The following is a 21,101-nucleotide window of genomic DNA, read 5'->3' on the forward strand; positions in this document are numbered from 1 at the left end:
TTAATCCTAGCCCTTTGGAGGCAGAGGCAGGTTGAACAGGACAGCCAGGGGTATGTGGAGACCCGATCTCAAACAAACAAATATACTGGGAAAAATGCAATTCTGACAAAGACCAATAAAATAGGAGATTACTCTACCCCATTCTGTGCCCTTTTTATACGACAGCAATGAACACTGGCCTGAGAGGTGGTGCATGTGACCAGGGGAGCAGAACTGAAAGTGCAGAAGCAGCCCCACCCAGCCCATTTTCCTATAGCTGTGTCCGTACCCCAACTGCGGCATGTTTTCTAAGACATCAGCACTGAAGAACACAGCCACGGGTGTGTGACACCTATTACTTCTCATACCTGCAATTACCACAAAGTCCAACGTTTACAAAAGAGTGAAAGGAAAAGCTTAGCAAGAAGTGGGGGTAATGTGGGAAGAGGGTGCTGTATGAGGCCCAGAGCATCTGAGGCCTCACTGGCTAACAGGGCACCCAGGGTCTCGCAGGCTAGCAGGGCACCCGGGAGCCTTACTCAATAACAGCGTACCCGGGACCTCACTGGCTACAGGGCACCTAGGGGCCTCACTGGCTAATAACTGCCCATGCCTCAGTACACCATCACTTTTTTCTCCTAGGCTAATTTGGAAAATTAAAAATACCATCTTGAATTGATTGAATTCTTCCAACAACTGTTTCTTCCTTGAATGAACCTTTACTCCTAAACAAGTATGTTTCAAATCATGTAGAAGTTTGCAAAATTATTAGTAGAACACAAGGAAAATGGAAATGCTTGTTCTTCAAAGCGTTATAAAATCAAGTCTAGAATCAACATATCCCCAGCCTAGAAGGCTTGGAGCTTCGGCTTTACTTACTCTCAAGTGTGTGGGTAAGGACAGGCCCTGAAATCGGCGAATGAGGCTGGGCTGGCTGGGATGAAGATTGTGGACCGCTGACACTTCATACTGGAAACAAACACTTGTTCTGGGAATAAGAGGGCCTTCACTAACGTCAATGAAGTCGCCAATTCTGGTTTGATAGAGAAAATAAGCAAAGAAAACCTTAGTGGCAAATCACAGTTGTTTGAAAAAAATCTACTTCTCCTGCTGAATCTCAACTCAAAAGTAATGTAACTCAAACCATCCGTCACAAGCCCTGATCTACAATGTCAGGAGGATAAACTGGAAATGATAAGACAAATCTTTTCTTATTAATTCATACAAATATAAAGGATTCTGAGTCACAGAACACATGCTATCAGCATCCACCTTGTCTAAGACTAATAACTAGTACCTATAACCTTACAGTAACCACAGTAGCCAAGTCTGTGATTCTGTATGCAGAACACACTTGTCTAAGACTAATAACTAGTACCTATAACCTTACAATAACCAAGTCTGTGATTCTGTATGCAGAACACACTTGTCTAATAACTAATACCTATAATCTACAGTAACCACAGTAAGCACACTTGTCTAAGACTAATAACTAGTACCTATAACCTTACAGTAACCACAGTAGTCAAGTCTGTGATTCTGTATGCAGAGCACACTTGTCTAAGACTAATAACTAGTACCAATAACCACAGTAGCCAAGTCTGTAATTCTGTATGCAGAACACACTGAATGCAGAAATTAAGGACTGTTCCAGAAAGAAAAACACCCTGTGACTTTAGAGCTGGGGGAAATCCTCAGTTATAGGAGTACTTGTACATGCATAAAGACTCTGTAGATCCCACATAAAGCCAAGCAGAGCTACTCATGCCTGTAACCCCAGTGCTAGGGGACTGAGGTAGATGAATCCTGGACCTCACTGGCTAGCCAGTGTAGCTGAAGCCACAAGCTTCCTGTTCACTGAGAGCCATGTCTCAAGGAATAAGGCAGAGGCCAGTAGAAGCCACTCTGTGTGCTTTGGCCTCTGAATGCACACACAGGGAAGTGTGCAACCATGAGCTCCAGTCCTCTCCTCCCCTTCCTCCTCCCTCTCCTCTCTCCTCGACATTGCTCTCCATGGGAAAGCGTCAACATAAGCAGTGGATTTTCTTCATCCTTCCAACAGAGTACATTCCAATTTAAGTCACATGAACCATAAATAACAGCATTTATAGCGCACATCTCATGTCCAATTCCTATCTTAATGGTTTGCCCAATTTCAAAATCAACTCTCAAAAATTACTTTTTTTAACATTTTCAAATCTTCAGCTGTTGCAAACCGCACTACCCCACGCTTACCCACACTGCCAAAAGCCTTAGGGGCTAAATTGTTAGAGCCCGCACTGTCCCAAGCTGCTCCAGTCCACGGGTTGGGGTTCAGCAAGAGGGAGAGTGAGGACAGACGAGGAATGGAGACCAGACAGAGTGTAATTCAATCCCATTTATTCTTCAGTCTCTCTTTCTAGTCCAAGTCCCACGTCTTGAGTTCCTAGTCCCTAGTTCCTAGTCCCTAGTGCCTCCAAGTTCCAAATTCCAAGTTCTAGTCTCGAGTCTTATCCAAGTACAAGTGTCTAATTCCTAGTTGCTTTCTTCTGAGTTCTCTAATCCAAGTGCAAGTGTCTAATACTTAATAATTTCTTCTGTCTGCCTCTTGCCTTTTATATGTCTCACTTCTAAGCCATGCCTTTAAGTCACACTTTTAAGTCATGCCCTTAGGTCTTATCTCTAAATCACACCTTTAAGTTATCAGAGTGTGCTCAGCTGTTGTAGGCTGTTGTAATCAAGTCTCTTATCAGAGTATTTGGCTCAAATGGCTGCAAGGATGTTAGCCGCCTTCTGTCGGCTCCCCATATTCAGCTGATTAAAAATAAATCATAAAATCACATGTGGTCGCATATGCCTGTAATCCCAGCACTCAGGAGGCTGAAGCAGGAGGTTGACATACTTGAGCCCAGTTTACAGAGACACTGTCTCAATTAACAAACAGAAAGGTAGAAAATAGATAAAACAGAAAACAGAAAGCACAGCTAATCCTAGAGACCATGTGAAACTGCTAGCTACCACTACTTCCAACACCAACAAAGCCACCGAGCGAGCTCAGGACAGCACAGGCCAGTCTGCATGCATCTCCTGTGTACACTTGGCTAGGACAAGATTAGGCTTACTGTAGAGGGCCGCCGGATTTTAGACTCTTACCTGTGTAACTTGACTATTCTCTCGGGATTCTGAGATGCCTTCTCCTCTATGAAGTCCACTTTGTACCTGAAAAGCAGCACACACACGAGTCAAACTCTAACAAAAACATCTAAAGATGCCTCCCTGCCCCAGGCTTCAATTATCCCACAGCTGGAACAAAGTCCTCCCACTCAAGTCACAACACTTGCTTGTTACCAAGCCAGCAGACACTTCTGATCCTTCCCTCTGCTCATTTTACTTCTCACAGTGCTTCCCACTGGCTCAGGGACCCAACCGTGGCCTGCTAATCCAGCTCTTTAGCCATCTTCCATTTCCCTTCCCTTAAGGACAGTCTATCCTACACCCTCACTTTTACTTAGCCATCTGCCTTGATGTAGCTTTCTTGATTTACAAGTGTTAGCTTCCACTGATGCAGTTAAGATTCCCCACACCTCTGCCCTAGTGCATGTCTCTCTTCTGTGCTAGAGACCCAAACTCCCTGAGATCCACCAGGGTATTTGTTCTGGCTAATACTGAGTGTCAACTTGAACAAGTTAAGTCATCAGAGACGATAGAGCCTCAGATGAGGAAATGTCTCCATGAGATCCCGCTGTAATATACTTTCTCAGTTAGTGATTGACAGAGAAAGGCCCAGCCTACTGTGGGTGATGCCATCCCCGGGCTAGTATCCTGAGTTCTATAAGTTATAAGAAGGTATACTCAGCAAGCTATAAGGAGCAAGCCAGTAAACAGCACCCCTCCATAGCCTCTGCATTAGCTCCTGCCTGACTTCTTCCTATCCTGACTTTGATGAACTATGATCTGGAAGTGTAAGCTGAATAAACCCTTTTATTCATTTATTAATAAACTTGCTTTTTGGTCATGGTGTTTTTGTAGCAGCAATAGAAAACCTAAGTAAGGCAGTATTCCACAAACTCCTTAAATCCCCAGTCACCAAAATGAACAACAAAAAAGTCTCCCTCTTTTCAAATTTAAACATGGTTTTCATGCATTTCCTACCTTAATATCATAACACAACCATTCATGAGTCTAAGTGAAAAACCAAAGAGATTCCCTTGATTCTTTTAACACCACACCCCTGTATCAACTGCATCACCAAGTCTTACCAATTCTACTGTATGAAGTCTCTCAAAGTGTAGGTGCAGGGTAGGGGGGAAGGGTAGTGGAAGGGGCAGAGGATGGGGCAATGTGGAGGTATCCTGCTCTGTCAGTATTAACTAATACATATGCAGAACTCACAGCCCACCTGAGTAAAAGCTTAGTAAGAACTTGTCTGTTTATTCTCAAGTGCCAAGTAGATATCAAGTGGGCATGAACATGATGTCATGAATTATGAGGACAGTAGGAGGTGCAGTGGGGAGGTGTAGTAGAGATGCATTGAGGAGGTGCAGGGAAGGTGCAGTGGGAGCACTGGTTTACACCTGGCATCCTTCTTCTCCCAGACACCCATGCAAATACAGGTGCCAATTCCCTTGAATATGTCATTCCTAACCCCCCTTTATGAAATGCTCATTGTCGCTGTGAGCCACTGATGGTACCTCCAGTTCTCTCAGAAGCAGAAGGCCCAGTCACCAAATGGCCTTTCACAATCCAACATTCATTCCTCCTAAATTTTCAAAAGTTATGCTTCTTCCTCTTATCACACACTGAACTAGAATATGCTAAAAACATTGAAAGGGCTTCACAGTCAATCCTTTGGAAACATTGACTTCTAACCTTTGGGAGGCCTTTGTCTTGCAACTATGCTGTGTATCTTTCACATCAGCATTAATTAATGTCTCTGGAAGATACTACAGCGTATACTGCTTTGCAAGATGCCAAGCTAGATAATAAATTAGGGAGCCTCTTAACCTAGCTCAAGAATATATTAATGACAAAATATCCCCGTGAGAATGTGAGTCCACTGCTGCACACCTAAGGAAATTCTAATCCATGTCCTTTAGTCACTCCAAGGTGTACATTGTGGCTTTGGGCTACAATGTCTTTGTTTTCAACACAGATTTCCCTTTGCAGTTATCTTTAACCTTTCTATAATACGAACACTCAAATTCAGTTTATTCCTACAAATACATATAGAAGGGAAGCTACAAATTTTGAGGGTAAAAGTGATGTGAGAAGCCATGCAAGATGACAAATCCCTCAAATGCTATTTCACACAGAGCAGAGCAGGAGCTGAATGCAGCATCTTGTCCAAACCACTTGTATTTTCAATCTCAACCTTTTCACTGGGAGTCAAAGAATGAGGGGGGAAGGCTGCCCAGTACACACATACACAGGTTATCAGAGGGGAAAGACAAGGAGAAACATACTATCTGTATAAAAAGGGAAGGCCCAACCTAAAAAACAGAAAACTAAGACATGAGAAAGTTACTGAGGGAGTAGGGACTTTTCACAGGAGTCAGCAATGAGATTAATAAATGACAATACAGAAAGAACAACATAGCCGGGCGGTGGTGGAGCACGCCTTTAATCCCAGCACTTGGGAGGCAGAGGCAGGCGGATTTCTGAGTTCGAGGCCAGCCTGGTCTACAGAGTGAGTTCCAGGACAGCCAGGGCTACACAGAGAAACCCTGTCTCAAAAAACAAAACAAAAAAAAACAAAACAAAAAAAAAAAAAAAAAAAAAAAGAGCAACGTATTACAGAAAAAAAAATCTTAGGGCAAAAAATAAATAAATAAAATGATGCCTTATATAAATCAATTATAAAAATTCCTGGTGAGGATGGACATGTAAGAGGGACACAATCCCAGGAATTCCAAATACTAAGACAGGAAAATGAGAAGTTTTACCTGCAGAACTCTGTCTCAAAATCCAAAGTAAAAAGAGGGCTGGAAATATAGCTCAATGGAAGAGTACTTACCTAGTATGCACAAGTCTCTACGTTCAACCCCCAGTACCAGAAAAAAAAGAAATATATATATATATATATATATATATATATATATATATATTCACATATATGTGTGTGTGTGTATGTGTGTATATATATACATATATATATATATATATGAAAAATAAAACAACAAAATTTCTTAGCAGCTGAGTTTTCCTCATTAGATGCTATTCTTAGAGATCAGCCTTGTTTGAAATGCAGTCAGTGCTTACTTGTTATGTTGAAATATTTCTAATGCCACTTTTGCATCAACTTCCAGAGTTTCAAAGGGAAGGTCCCTATATATTAAAGTATAGGCATCTTTTGTGAAAGAACGTAGGTTCTCCTGAAAAAAAGAAAGAACCGTTAGTAACCATTCACCCAAAAGCATTCACTGTAAGTCGGAAGTCGGAAGACAAAATGCACACTTAGTGGCACGGATCTAAGTGTAAAAGAAGGAAAAAGGGAAAAACTAATATAGCAGGACATTTTTCATTCATGGTGTTCCAGTGTGGAGACCACACGGATTCGTTCAATTCCAGAAATTAAAAAAATAAATGCTGACTAAAATTATAATGCAACAAGTAGAGACACTAATGAGCAATAAGACCTACAAATGTGCTAAAACCTAGTTCAATAAATGCATGAGGAAAAAGTCAGTTTTCATTCCTCAGTTTTACTGGTCACGTGACACAGGATATTTGATCACAATGTGAAGCCCAAGACTGTGAACCGGAAAGACCTGCTTCTTGTTGTGGTGTGGCTCAGCCCTGGCACACACCTTTAACCCAGGAGCTTTCTGTAAACAAGAACTAAACAAAGGCAACAAGAGGTCAAGAGGTGGAGCGAGCAACCAGTTGACAGGGATTGAACATAGGAGAATCCAGGAAAGAGAAAGGAGGGTCTTTGAGTTGAAGGATATTTTAGACAGCATGGAGGAAAAAAAGCTCTTCCTCTTCAGAGGTGTCTGTGGAGTAGGAAGGTCTGCTAGCTACTTCTCTGAAGTAACAGGCTTTCACCATCATCTGGCTCCTGAGTCTTTATTTGGCAAATCAAACATTTGGAATTTTGTTTTAAAAATAACAGTTATGTAGTGTCAGCAAATCCCAGATCATTCAGGATCACCATTATTTATGGAGCAGAAAATATACAACTAGTTGAGGTTTTGATATGTATATCATTGCTATTTAGGTCAATTTTTTTTTCATATCTAACCTTCTACCTTTAAAAAAAAAACCAAACAGGTTACTGATTTGTATGTTGGTGTGTGCAACTGCCTATAGAAGCCAGAAGAGGGTGTCGGATCTATTGGAACTGGAGTAACAAGCAGTTATGAGTGCCTGATGTAGGTGCTAGGAACAGAACACAGGACCTCTGTAAGAACAGCACATGCTCTTTTAATTACTGAGTCATCTCTCTGACCACATCTCCTTCATGATATGACACCTGCATATAAAGACTCTCACTGCATGTAAAATACTAAAATAGTTTAAGGTGGTAGCTTTCAAACTCTACTCTAGGACAAGAGGGGGGGGGAGGGAGGGAGAGGGAGAGAGGGGTAGTGTAGTGTATGTATACCTGTTAAGGTGACAGGTACGTGATGGAGAAGAGAACATCAGGTACTCAGGTATGAGGTGTCTTGCTTACTTGCACACATGCTCTACACCCCTACCTCCCATATTACCATGAAATAGTGTTGGCCACAGGACCTGAAGCTCAGCTGGTAATCAGCAAACCCTCAACTATCCTGCACCCATCTCTGCTCCAATACTCCCAACTGTGCAAGGGGCTACAAGTAAATACCCAGAGCTTTTCACATGAACACTTGAGATTTGAACTCAGCATCTTAGGATTTTTATTACTGTCATAAAACACTATGACCACAAGCAACTGGAAGAGGAAAAGATTTATTTCTCTCACACTTTCACATCACAACCCATCATCAAAGGAGGTCTGGGCAGGAACTCAAAGCAGGAACTGATGCAGAGGCCATGGAGTAGTACTGCTTAGTAACCTGCTTCCACTGCTTGCTCAACCTGCCGCCTTGTAGCAACCAAGAGCACCAGCCCAGGGATGGTACCACTGACATGGACTGGGTCCTCCCACATCAATCACTAGACAGCACACACAGCAAGCATTCTTACTGAGCCATCTCTCCAGACCAGCTTCTATGTTTTATATTCTGGATATCCTACAAAGTATTGCTTCACAAGAATGGCACTTCAAAAGCTAGGACGGTGGCACACACCTTTAATCCCAGCACTCAGGAAGCAGAGGCAGAGGCAGGCAGATCTCTAGGAGCCTGATGGCAACCTGATCTACACAGTTAATTCCAGGACAGCCAGGGCTATACTATAAAACCCTGTCTCAAGGAGAAGAAAAAAAAAAGCAAACCAACAAAAAACTGAAAACAGAAACAAAAAAGAAAAAGCCAACCAAGAATAAAACTACAACATCTGACTTCACTATTGTGATTGTCCTAATACAATCATATGTATCACCTATGTATCACAAATAAGATGAAAAATCACCAGTAGACTGATAGAGATAGGTAGATGATAAATTGATGACTGACAGAGAACAGATGATAGGTAAGTTCTCTTCCAGAGAGACTGTCATAAGTATCGTCAATGTGCAGGGCCATTCAGCACTATCCGCAGCACCATTCTGGCTGAAGATAACTTACTTTTGTTGGCATCCACTCATCCAGTCTCTTATCCAAAGCGACATCATAGCAGAAGGCCCCAGCAATCACTATAAATCCAATAGCAGGTAAAAAGAAAGAGCAAAGGCAAATCAGTTAGGGCAAAGTTACTAACCTGCAACAACTGATTAGCTAATAATAAAAGGGAAAGGGAACAGCTGCCCCTGACTCTGCAAGCTAGGAAGCCATTTTCATCACCTGGTTGCTTGCTAGGGACTCATAAAACCCCCACTGTAACATTCGTTCATCTTCTCAGCCTGAAAAGCACCTTTTTTCCTAATCACTGACATTTTCTTCGGGAACATTATCAGGGATCTCAGTGAATGTTACACACAAAAACCACAAAAGGCTGGTGCTCTTGGGTGCTAGACGAAGGCTGAGCAAGCCACGGGAGCAATCTATGGAAATGGCTAAGCACACAGGAAACGCTAATTTCTTTATCATCTCTCTTAGAGATCTTTGTTGTTGTAGGACTTCTTCTTACAACCATTTTCTGTGCTTCTTTCATGTATTTTGACACAAAATATGTACTTTTTTAAAATTTTGCACATTGGTCCTCCTATCCATTCTCATTTTGACAAGATTACAGACTCTGTAACCCTGCACCTCTGTAACCTCATTAACATGGCACCCCATTCTGGTCATGTGTCTGAAAGCTGGATTTACCTAAGTAAGTGCAGCTCTTCTCAGCAGCCGACCCATCTTCTCCACCCTCCCACAAATTCAACTTAGACATGGTCTTAAAAATGAAAACAAAACAAAGCAAAAACACTATCACAGTGTAATTCCATGACATCTGTATTTAAGAGTAACTAATTTTATTCTTAATTACTAACTTATCAAATTACTCACACTTCATCCTAACAGAGTAATTTTATTATCTATACTACATGAAGTACATGTAGTATACATAAAATCAGACAGTACATAAAATCAGAAATAAATTTTCTGTAGATAATCAAAAATAAATACCAAAACATTTGCAGATTTTCAAAGTATAAATCCTGATTATACATTACCAGGCACTTCAGGCGCTCTGACCAAGCTGACCACATAGTCATCTTTGAATGCCCTCTCTATTACACAGCCCATCATCATGGCACAAGAACGCCAGTAAGCCTAAAGAAAGAGACACACTGATTTACCAAAGTCTCTACAAATTAAAAGCTAAACCAACACTTCGCTTAGCACATGTTTTTCCAACACCTGACCATTCTCCCACTGCAAGCATGCCACTAACACAATGAAAACCTACTGTGCTTTTGCCAAAATACGAGGTTCACATCCAGACTTTACCACTTCATAACCAGTAACTTAGTCATAATATGGACGCTCTCTTTATCATGTATTCACAGGAAAATGGGAAGGAAAGCACCTGCTCTTTAGAGTTTGAGATTAAATGATCACCTATAAATAAATCACTTAGACCAGTAGCTCATACATGATAAACGCTCAGTGTTACCACTGCTAATGATACTACCATCTTCTTGTTCGTCATTTCTTCTTTTTTACATTGTATGTGTATCTAAGCGTTCCTGAATGTGGGTGTCTGAGGAGGCTGAAGCCCCACAAATTAGAGTTCCTACAGGTGGGGGTTAACTACCATATGGGTGCTGAAAATTGAACCTAGGTCCTCTGCAAGAGCAGCAAGTGCTCCCAACCACTGACCTGTCTCTCCAGCCCCTAAGTATATCATTTCAACAGATGTTTATTAACATCTAAAGTCAAGAACTAGATCCAAGAAGGAATCATCTCTATATTTACAGAAGCAGGAATCTAGTGCATCCAACAATATAAAAATACTGTATCAAGAGAAACTAGCCAAGGGATGCTAGAGACTAAAGAAGTTTTTCAAGCAGAAACCTAGTAGGTTCCACAGAACAGATGGCTTTAACTGAACCATAAGATAAAAACACAATTTTAAAGGGGGAATAAAGTGACCTGCATTGAAGGAAGAGCATCAGCAAATCAGGGAGGATAATACAGTGTAAAACGCCAGGGACCGGCAAGGGAGAGGAAGAAAAGATCCTGTAGGTGGTAACACTAAAGCAGTAGGCCGGAGGCCCATCATGGGGCACCAGAAAGCTATGTCAGCTTTACCACAAAGGCAGGTTCTTCAGGGATAAAAGACATATAGACCCTGTAAAGTCACTAATAAAACTTAATAAAACTGTAAAAGATGATGTTTTACACAGTAAAAATAAGGAGGTTGAGGATGGAACAGACACAAAAAGTTACTAAAATCATCCACTGAAGATGGTAATTTCAGAACAAAGTTATGTCAGTAGGAGTGGAACTCCCGGTGATATAGAGGGTTATCAAAAATAATAAGCACAAATGACATGCCCTATAGTTTTCTCAATCCAAACACAGACAAGTTGATAACACTAGTATTTTGACCTAACCTAACCAGTAAAACATTATCTAGTAGAATACCACCTAAGAGTTTGGCCATATTTTTAGACTATATACACCATAGAATATAGGTTTGATTTAGAAAGAGAAGAAAAAAACTGAAAGAAACAGGAAAATACCTTATTCACTTCTCTTGGGTCAGGGTCTTTGAAAGTAAGAAATTTAATCTCACAAGACTTGGTCAAAGGTTTATACATGTCCCATGGTTGTCCGTCCACAAGAGCCAGAATGGACTTACTGCAGTACCACTCACTCAGATCTAGGAATGGAAAATTGATTTATGATCTAAATGTAAAAGAATTTACAATGAAAGGTTACATGCTTAAGCGCTACATTATGAAACAGAACAATGAAAGTAATATTCTGGGGATAATTTTTGCAGAAACATATATACATAAATACATATATACACAAATTTTTTAAAAATCAACATGCAAAAGCATTCTTAACAAAATTACCAAAACCTTTAACAATATTTATTAAAGCTAAGTCTAGTCTAAATTTAATCTACCAATTAACAAAGTAATCTTGAAAGAGCTATAATTAAATATTCAAAGAGAAACAACATGAATACATGGATTGAAGCACACACAAGGAAAGTATATCCGTCTAAATCAGGGCTTCTATTATTGCGACCAAACTCCATAACCAAATAGCAAGTTGAGGACAGAAGGATTTACTTGGCTTACACTTCAGAATCATAATCCATCACTGGAGAAACTCAAGCAGGGCTGGATACTGGGGGTCAGTAACTGATGCAGAGGCCATGGAAGGGTGCTGCTTACTGGCGTGCTTCCTATAGCTTGCTCAGCTTGTTTTCTTATAGAACTCAGGACCACCAGCCCATAGATGGCACCACCCACCATAGGCTGAGTCCTCCCCACTGATCATTAATTGGGAAAATCTCTTACAGCTGGATCCCATAGAGGCATTTCCTCAACTGAGGCTCCTTTCTCTCTGATGACTTCAGTTTGTGTCCAGCTGACACACAAAAACCACCAAGTACAATATCTATACACACACATAAATTTCCTTAAATTATCCTAGAGTCTTGTTCCCAAACCACCTTTTCTTCCATTATCCCATGACACAGACATATCAAATTAAATACTACACTTACCATTGTAAAATTATGTGAATTTGTTGTAAACCAATCACCTCTAATCTGTTCCATTACCAAACCTAACACAATTTTAACCCTGAATACATATTTTACACATACTCACAAAAATTATCAAACTGGAGTCTAACATCAACAAGTAACGTAAGTTCTGTAACAGAGGTCTTAGCGGGCGTGATGGGGGTCTTACTTTCCTCAACAGTCTCCTACTGTCTACCACGCAGCACATGCTACGAAATACATGAAAACCAACTGAGTAATTATCATCAGTGCTTGTTTAACTGCCAGAGTGGAGTGAGACGGAATACACATGCCTTCTCTAGAACCAATGCTGTCAATTAACTGAATGGCATTATTACTGAGTCCTTTAAAAGCTAACCAACAGCCAACCATGCCTATCTACTATTTGGGAGGTATTTCAACTTAAAAATCATACCTATGGAAGCCCTATCCAAATCTCTTCAGTACCTGACATCCAAGGATCTCGATAATAATAGAAACACAACAACTAACCATAGCATTCACTATACTTACGTTTCCGTTCATACATACTAAATAAAACCACAACACACAAGATAAGTAGGAAGGTGATGGGACACATAATCTGTTAGGAAAAAAAAAACTAAAAAGAAAAAAAGCAGAAAAAAAGGAAAATTAAAAAAAAAAAAACCCTTCAAAATACTTTAATGAGACCTGTACTTAGTCATATTCAGGCAAACTTGAAGACAACCTGTACACCACAGAAATGCTGCGATATCCACAGTACCACAAAGCAAAAGGGATAGTGGGTGTCAATGCGGCTGCAAATAAACTCTATAGCTTCATAGCTTCGCAAAGTAACTGCAACATATTCCCCTCTGCAGTGTTCTGCGTAGCTCGTGTAAAATGGTCAAAGCTGTTCTACTTACGCATGGCACAACTGTAAGGAGTTGAAATGTTTTTATTCATCACGAAAACAGTGCCAGGATCAGTCTTCCCAACATGCTTAACTTCAATCTTCTCTGTTCGGGGAGTTAATGATAACTGCCTACTTTTTTCTTTATTAAACAGATCATTCCGCATTTCTGTCAACTCCGTGGGTGACAGCTCGGTAGCTGGCGATGTCGCTATGAATCCTAGGAAGAAATCAAAGATTAAATAAATGAGTACCTTACTATGGGCCTGTAACAAGTATGGAAAGGGGTAGAATTTTGCAGAACATACGTCAAAAATTCGACTGAGGCAAACTTAAACCATCTTATAACGTTAATAATTTAGGATCCAACAACGAAAAACGCCGGGCTCTGATTTAGTCTCATATCATCACTGATTTTCTCAGCGGCGTCCCAAAACCAGACTCGGTGGGAAGAAGAGCAAAGTTGTAATTGGAAAGGGTATGGAGGAAACAAGAAAGCTCCAGGAGAGAGGAAATCCCATGTTCAAACTATAAATATCTAGCATGAGAAATGCTGAACTTTTCATCCAAACCCCAACGCAAGGGACTTGGCTTGGCAAGCACAAGTACTCACTCCCTAGAGATGGGAACATGTTTGCAGAAGACTGGGGCTCCTTCCTAAAAGTCCCACAAGAGCCGCCCATGCCCGCATCCCTTTTCTTCCATCGATTCCTGCACCCCAAATTGTCTTCCCAGACTGGAAATGCAAAAACTCACTCCAGAGGGCCCCGCCGCCCGGGCCGGGCCGCCAAAGCATCAGCCTTCCCATTGCGGTAGCCATGGCTTCCGAGGCAGCCAAAGGAGCTCGGCGCCCAGGTCCTTCTCTTCCCTCTTCCCCCCGGAAACCCGGAACGCGCGGTGGAGGTTCCGTAGGACCGATCGGCTCCGGACCGGATGCTAGGACTGCGCCGCGCCACGAGGGGGCGCATGCGCGCTTCTCCGAGGATTGGTCACCGGTGGTCTAAGTGCGAATATTATCCTTGGTTCAGGGTTGACCCCCTGCCCTGAGGAGTAACAAAAGTGTCTCCTGGACAGAGGAGTCACACATGAGTCTTTGTCTCAGGAGGACTCCAGTTTCCGGGCAGAAAAATTAGAGGACGACTTTTTTGCGTTGCTTTGACAGTCTGGCCACCACACTGGATACAGCTCTAGAGGGTGGAAATAAAGAGTTTTGCAAAAGTGAGATTTTAGGTCGCTGCAGTGGGTCTGAACCCGGTTCGCCGTTTCATTGGCCACGTGACCGTGCTCTTGGAAACACATCATGTTGATTTTGGAAAGAACTTCCTAGGACTCTTTTCGAGTGATCTAGGCATATCTGCACGGAGTAAACGGGAAACTGTGTCTCGCCCGTGGATGTTTCCCAGAAGCTCAAACCCCGTGCTTGGCGCTCAGCAAATATTTGTTATGACTGTTCGGAAAAAAAAAAAAAAATACTGCTACATCTAACGCCTTTGTGGTGCCAGCATGATACTTTTGGAGCAGCATTCTATACTTCCTCAAAGCTGATCCAATATAGTTTCATAAATTTAGTCAGGAATTTACACATGATCCCTACTTTTAACTTGTGGAGTACACCGCCACCAGACGGAAGGGTCAGCTGGGACACAAATACTGTGCTTTATGCCGCTCAAATGTGCTGTCTCCTTGGCCCAAATAAAACATATTTACAACTGCATAGGGAAAGTGCCCTTATCTTAAAGACTTTATCCTCATCTTTAAGGTAAGAAATATAAGTATAAATTTGGATTCAATTATTCAATATTGCACTGGAGTATCTCTCATGTAAAATCCTCGGCTGAGACTATTATCGAATGCCTGCAATCCCTCCTCAAGAGGGCTTAGGCGGGAGCTGGAGAAGCTTTAGCTATGTAGCACACCTTTTCTCAACAATAAAACTTCTAAATCTAGCCTGGAAAAGTGTGTGTGTGTGTGTGTGTGTGTGTGTGTGTGTGTGTGTGTGTGTGTGTGTGTGTGTGTTACTTCCTTAAATGTTTTATGGTTCCCCTGAAGGCTTTCAGTTTCACAGCCTTTAGAGACTGTGTCCATTTAACCCCACCTAGAAAGACTATAGTTCACGGCCACGTTTAAAACAAGCCACTGAACGTTAACTTAAGAAAAATTAATCATAAGCACATCTGCACACAGCTGATCGGAGCGTCTTGCCGGAAGGATGCCACAGGTGTTAGTGGCCAAAAAGTACTGAACATATGCCAATTATAAAATTGTTAATTAACACTCACAACTGCCTTGAATGATAAGTGTAATGTCAATTGCCAGGCAAAGTTTGGAGAGTTGGAGAGACCTACTCAAGATAGATTTTTGACCAAGAATTCCTTCAAAATATATATATGGTTTTTCTGCGTGCCTGTCCTCATGATTGAGGCTCAAGTTCTCTGGCCACCACAAGATCCACATCCCAAAGAAGTGGGGTTTCACCAAGTTTAATGCAGATGAATTTGAAGACATGGCTGATGAGACACTGTTCATTCCTGATGGCTGCAGTACCAAATATACATACGGTTTCCTAAACAAGTGGAGAGCCCTGCATTCCTAAGGACTTCCACTGTGCTCTCCTGTACCCTACCAAATCGTGTCCAATAATAAATCTTACATCCAGCCTGTGGAAAAAGATATATATACTAAAAAGTACCAAGTCCATAGTAATGTTCAGAAGTAGATAGCAGTAGGAAATAAAGGAAAAGATTTCTTTATCAAGAAAAAAAAATGATAGATGATTAATGGAAAAGAATCAACATTCTGCAGCTATCAGTTTCATAACTGGTTCAGGCAAAGGAAAGTGTCGTGGAATGCTAAAGTAAGGAAAGTTGCTAAATGTTTTGGCCCAAACCTTTAATCCCAGCACTCAGGAGATTGAGGCAGGAGGATCTCTGACAGATTGAGGGCAACCTGGTCTACACAGCAAGTCTGCGATCTGTCAGTTACATAGTGAGACTCTGTCTCAAAAAAAAAAAAAAAAAAAAAAAACTAGACAAAGTTTGCTTGGAGCCATTCAAATATCCTGTGTACAGGTGTGTAGGTATGCATGTGGAGACCAGAGGTCAATTTCAGGGTAGGTTTTGAGCATTGTCCAGCTTGTTTCTTGAAACAGGATTTCTCATTGGTCTGGAACTCACCAAATAAGCCATATTGTCTTGCTATCGAATTCAAGGAAGCCAACCCTCTGCCTCCCAGTGCTACAATTACAAAGGTGTGCTTCCACAACTACCTTTCTACATAGCTTCTTGAGCTCAGAGTCAGCTACTGATGGTTGCATGGCGAGCACTTTACTGACTGATCTATCTCTCTAGCCATGAAAGTCACCTAATCTTAAGTATCATCTAACCAACCACAGAGCAACCCATGTCCCTTTTCTATTGGGCAAATGTCATATGCTGTTCCCAAAGCCTTTGATTTTGTTTTTCAAAAATTTGTGCCTTGAATCTCAGCATTTGATTTTATTTTTCAAATTATTATATATTTGTTGAAAGAAAACTTTACAAAAAAAAATGTTAAAGCACGTAGTGAATCACTTTCATCCCAGTTCTTTTTACACACACACACATGTACACACGTGTACTCATGCACATGTGCACACACATGCACACACATGTGCACACACTCATATACACACATGCACACACATGCGCGCGCACATACACACACACACATGCTTCTTGAAACTTCTCTGAACTAAACCAAATATATATCTTTATTTTCACTCTTTTGGTCCAATTGCAACATATCAAACTATGAGTCTGTGCCTGGAAAAATTATACAAAGTATGTTAGTGGTTTTCTGGGAAAACCAAAGCTCAGCATACAGCTGGGGGCAGACTGAGTTCACATGCTAGGATTTGAATCAGCAGAAATGCCTGTGTGTTAGTTAAGGTTTCTATTACTATGATTAAAGATAAGCAGAAGCAACTTGGGGAGGAAGATCTCATCTTAAAATTCTCTGGTCACACTTCATCACGAGAGGATGTGAGGCAGGAATCCAAGACAGGAATCTGAAAGCACTCACTGAAACAGAAGCCATGAAGGAGTGATGCTTACTGATTTGCTTGCCCCTGGATTGCTCAGTTTGTTTTTCTTATACCCCCTACCCAAAGGTGAATCCACTGGAAACAGCCTGAACTCTCCCACATCCATCATTAAAAAGAAAATGCTCCAGAGGCTTGCCTACAAACCAGCCCATGGAGGCATTTCCTCAGTTAAGATCTCGTCTTCTAAAAAACCGTAACTTGTGTCAAGTTGGCAAAAGAAGTAACCAGGACAGCCTGTGAAAGCAAAGAACAAGCAGGTAGGAAAGGTTGGCTACACATGACAGTCAAAAGAAGAAAATTAACTGCACACAGTCTTGGCCAACCAAGTCTAAAGAACATTTGTTAAAACCGTCATGAACCATGGACCTTGAGTCAAAGTCCACCGTGAAGAGCATCCTGGTCTCCCTGGAGCTAGTTTACCTCAGCATTCCTTCCACATTCAATGTTTTACTTGGCACTGCTCCTGAGAAGTGGAATTGTAGCTTTAATGTATACATGGCTATGGGTTTCAAAACTTATTAGACAGCTGAGGATTGACCATAGTACTTATAATCGGAACTATGAAGCACATGAAATAAGCTACATTTCATAAATGTAATCTAAGGAGTAGTTGATATGGATTTTACATGCTCCTCATAAACACGAACACACACACAGACACACACATTTTTTATCATTTTTTTTTTTTTTTGCATCAAGGCTCTGATTTCAATGATTCATACGCTGTAAAATAACAAAGGATAAAATGTGTAATTTTTTTTCCTCTCTGCTGATCCATGAAGTTAAATGGTTTGGTTCCTCTACTATCGTTCTTTATCAAGTCCTTTGTGAACTGACTTCCCAGGAACATGCCTGTGTGTGCCGGGCATCTCTGGAAATATAAAAAGCAGTTGAATGGAAAGATGTACAAAAGCCCAGGGACATAGCTGAGTAGTAGAATGCTTACCCAGCATACACATGGCTCGGGGTTTGAACAAAGATGAACAATGCAACTGCCTCCTTCAATCCCTCCATTTATACCAGCCTGTTCCTCCTTAGGCCATAAGAAAATCTTGCCGGTTCTTTCTTAACGTTAAAGAGGGAACCAAGGGTATAAGCCATCAAGGTATAGTATTGCTTGTCGATAATGTTTTTCTGTTTTGTTTTACAAAACCATAAACACACACACACACACACACACACACACACACGTGTTAAGGCTTTTTCTACTCTTCACTCATTTTCCCACAACATAATACCTTTTTTAATTATTTGAGAATTTCCTACAATACATCTTGGTCACATTTGCTTCCCATTTCTCCCAGGTCCCTCTCACTCTTGTGCCCCCCTCCCAAACAACAACAACAAAAACCCCACCAAGACCAATTTGTATTTTCCATATATTCATTGGAGCATGTCCAAACTCCCAGTGACCAGCCCCTTAAAGAAAACTGAGTCCTTGTGGGGCAGTGGTGGCGCATGCCTTTAATCCCAGCACTTGGGAGGCAGAGGCAGGTGGATTTCTGAGTTCGAGGCCAGCCTGGTCTACAGAGTGAGAGTTCCAGGACAGCCAGGGCTACACAAAGAAACCCTGTCTTGAAAAACCAAAAAAAAAAAAAAAAAAAAAAAAGGAAAACTGATTCCTTCCTCATCCCCACCCGCATAAAAAAAAAACATCAATTATGAAGACTATGAAGAGCCACACTCTACATCCATCATTATCACAATTATTAAGGATTTTTCCAATGGCTTCCTGTTTGAATTGTTTCTTTGGGGGTTGGGAAAATGTGGGGGTTTTCACAGAATCCTTCAGTGTAGCTCATTCTTAGTTATGAGTCTGCAGTCACCGATATCTTTGCAAAAGAAACTTCCTGGCCAAAGCAGCTGGTGGCAGCATGGATCGTGGACTTCTACACAGTTTCCTGTGGCGGTGCAGAAGCACATAACCTTCATCCTTAAACACAAAGGATGTTTATTTCAACTGCTGATGATTCAATAAAGTGCTGAAAATTACAAACGAAATCACGACTTGAAGAGACGGTGCAGATCACAGATCACGTATTCCACCCCTCCCCCTCGGTTTGCAGCCAGTGAAAAACGAATCATAAAGGGACTGGTATTTGGCTCAAGGTCATCCAGAATGCTCGTGTGGCATCTGGGTTTCTTGGAAACACTAGGGCATGCCAAAAATGTTAGGACTCCCAACGCATGTGGCATGTGGTCCTTAAATCAGTCAGAATTATCCCAGCCTGTGACAGCCACAGGGGCAACGAATCCTTCACTTCATCGTTTGGGGGGAACATCGCAAGAATTCCCACTCCCATCTGTTTAAAATTTCAAAGATGTACATATGTTCATAGGAATTTCCTTTGAAGGAAAGAGACTGTTTTCTGGAAATGGGCACCCTGATCCTACTTCAGACTGAGAAAGCCTATCTGACCAATCAGAATGCAGCTTATGTAGAAGCTTAGGGTGGAACTGCATGGGTCCTGAAGAACAGAGTAAGAATTGGTTAGTGCTTCTATTCCCTTTTTTTTTCGTGCGTGCGTGCGTGTGTGTGTGTGTGTGTGTGTGTGTGTGTGTGTGTGTGTGTAAATACCTTTATGTTAGTTTTACAAGGCACCACTTGTCAATTGCTTTTAATACTACTGGTGTGCTAGTTAGAAAGCCTCTTTCTGTGTCAGTGAACGGAATCAAATTCCCTAACAATCCCTCTTTCTTAATTAGTCATAATTTCCCTTCATTTTCATATTGTTTTAAATTCTTGACCCACCTGTCCTTGTTCATTGTCCCTTAACTACAACTTGCCTTCTCTTCGCTCTCTCCCAACCATAAAATTTTGTGGAAGGATACTAGGGTAGACAGGGAGACATGTATCTACAAAGGAAGCCAGTTTCCCCAAAAACTGGAAATCCCTCCTCACCCCAACTTCCTATAAGTTGTACAGCATTCATGAGAAAAGCCCACAAGCACCAAGTGTATCACTGTGGATACAACTCCAAGTTGGTCACTGTGGGAATGATTCACAAAGAGTGAAGACTCTGGGTCAGGGCCTGTGAGCTTCTAGCCCTTTCCAGTTCTCCAGTCTACCTCCAACCCTGAAAATGCTCTTAAAAAAATAAAAATAAAAAACTCCATGAAAAATAGTCTATCTCTGAGATAAACTCCCTAATTTGTTATCCGATACCAAGGCTTAAACACATATACATACAAGCAATACTTACAGGATTCAGGAAGCTTTGGTTTATATTGTTTCTGTGTATGTGTATGCATTTGTTTATATTTGTGTGTGTGTGTGTGTGTGTGTATGTGTGTGTGTGTGTGTGTGTGTGTGTGAGAGAGAGCATGTGCATGCAATAATAAGAAAAAGTGAAAGAAAGAAAAAAAGGCTATGAATTTGAGAGGGGGCAAAAAAAGGTGAGACATGGCTGCGAGTGGAAAGAGAAGAGGGAAGGTGAAAACAATGTAAATATATTTAGATTTTAAATATTGCAAAATAAAACCATCTATTTTTTCAGTGTTGTCTATGAATTCCTTCCCCAGTTCTTTGTACTGGGACACAAATGTCTAAATTTTAATACATTCCCTCATGACCCTGGTCCATGCTGATAACAGATTCATGATCACTCAAAAGCCACTTGACACCATAGACTCATAAAATGTACAAAAGTATGAAAAGGCTAGACCACACCCCAGCTCTCCAATGCTTAGGCCTGCAATAAAATAGTGTATTTATTAAATCACGTCCACCGTGTGTGTGTGTGTGTGTGTGTGTGTGTGTGTGTGTGTGTGCTCCCATAGTACATTTAAGATTGAGAGTTTTGCTGCAGTAAACACCTGTCTAATTTTTCTGTAAAGGTATGTGGAAGTGCTTGCTCAAGATTATATCAACTTGTCATTGTGATAGGACTACCACAGTGACTA

General features: G+C 41.2%; 1 protein-coding gene across 8 annotated transcripts in view; it reads right to left on the reverse strand.

Annotated features, from left to right (window-relative positions):
* Mrpl39 (mitochondrial ribosomal protein L39) overlaps nucleotides 1-14,285 on the reverse strand; it is a 75,345-nt gene extending 61,060 nt beyond the window's left edge. For 3 of the 8 annotated variants that reach the window (XM_076943098.1, XM_034515902.2, XM_076943097.1), the window contains exons 1-8: nucleotides 13,874-14,284; nucleotides 13,131-13,337; nucleotides 11,222-11,361; nucleotides 9,707-9,806; nucleotides 8,670-8,737; nucleotides 6,217-6,329; nucleotides 3,112-3,177; nucleotides 859-1,012 (exon numbers count right to left, since the gene is read on the reverse strand). In XM_076943098.1, the coding sequence (XP_076799213.1) occupies nucleotides 859-1,012; nucleotides 3,112-3,177; nucleotides 6,217-6,329; nucleotides 8,670-8,737; nucleotides 9,707-9,806; nucleotides 11,222-11,361; nucleotides 13,131-13,337; nucleotides 13,874-13,937 (912 nt within the window). In that variant the 5' untranslated portion in view covers nucleotides 13,938-14,284. Of the gene's footprint in view, nucleotides 1-858; nucleotides 1,013-3,111; nucleotides 3,178-6,216; nucleotides 6,330-8,669; nucleotides 8,738-9,706; nucleotides 9,807-11,221; nucleotides 11,362-13,130; nucleotides 13,338-13,873 lie in introns of all 8 variants that reach the window. The other 5 variants (XM_034515900.2, XM_076943096.1, XM_076943100.1 and 2 more) reach the window with 3 other exon arrangements.
* Between the last annotated feature and the right edge of the window lie 6,816 nt (nucleotides 14,286-21,101).

The sequence above is a fragment of the Arvicanthis niloticus genome, chromosome 12, assembly GCF_011762505.2.
Source record: "Arvicanthis niloticus isolate mArvNil1 chromosome 12, mArvNil1.pat.X, whole genome shotgun sequence".
In the NCBI taxonomy this organism is placed as follows: domain Eukaryota; kingdom Metazoa; phylum Chordata; class Mammalia; order Rodentia; family Muridae; genus Arvicanthis; species Arvicanthis niloticus.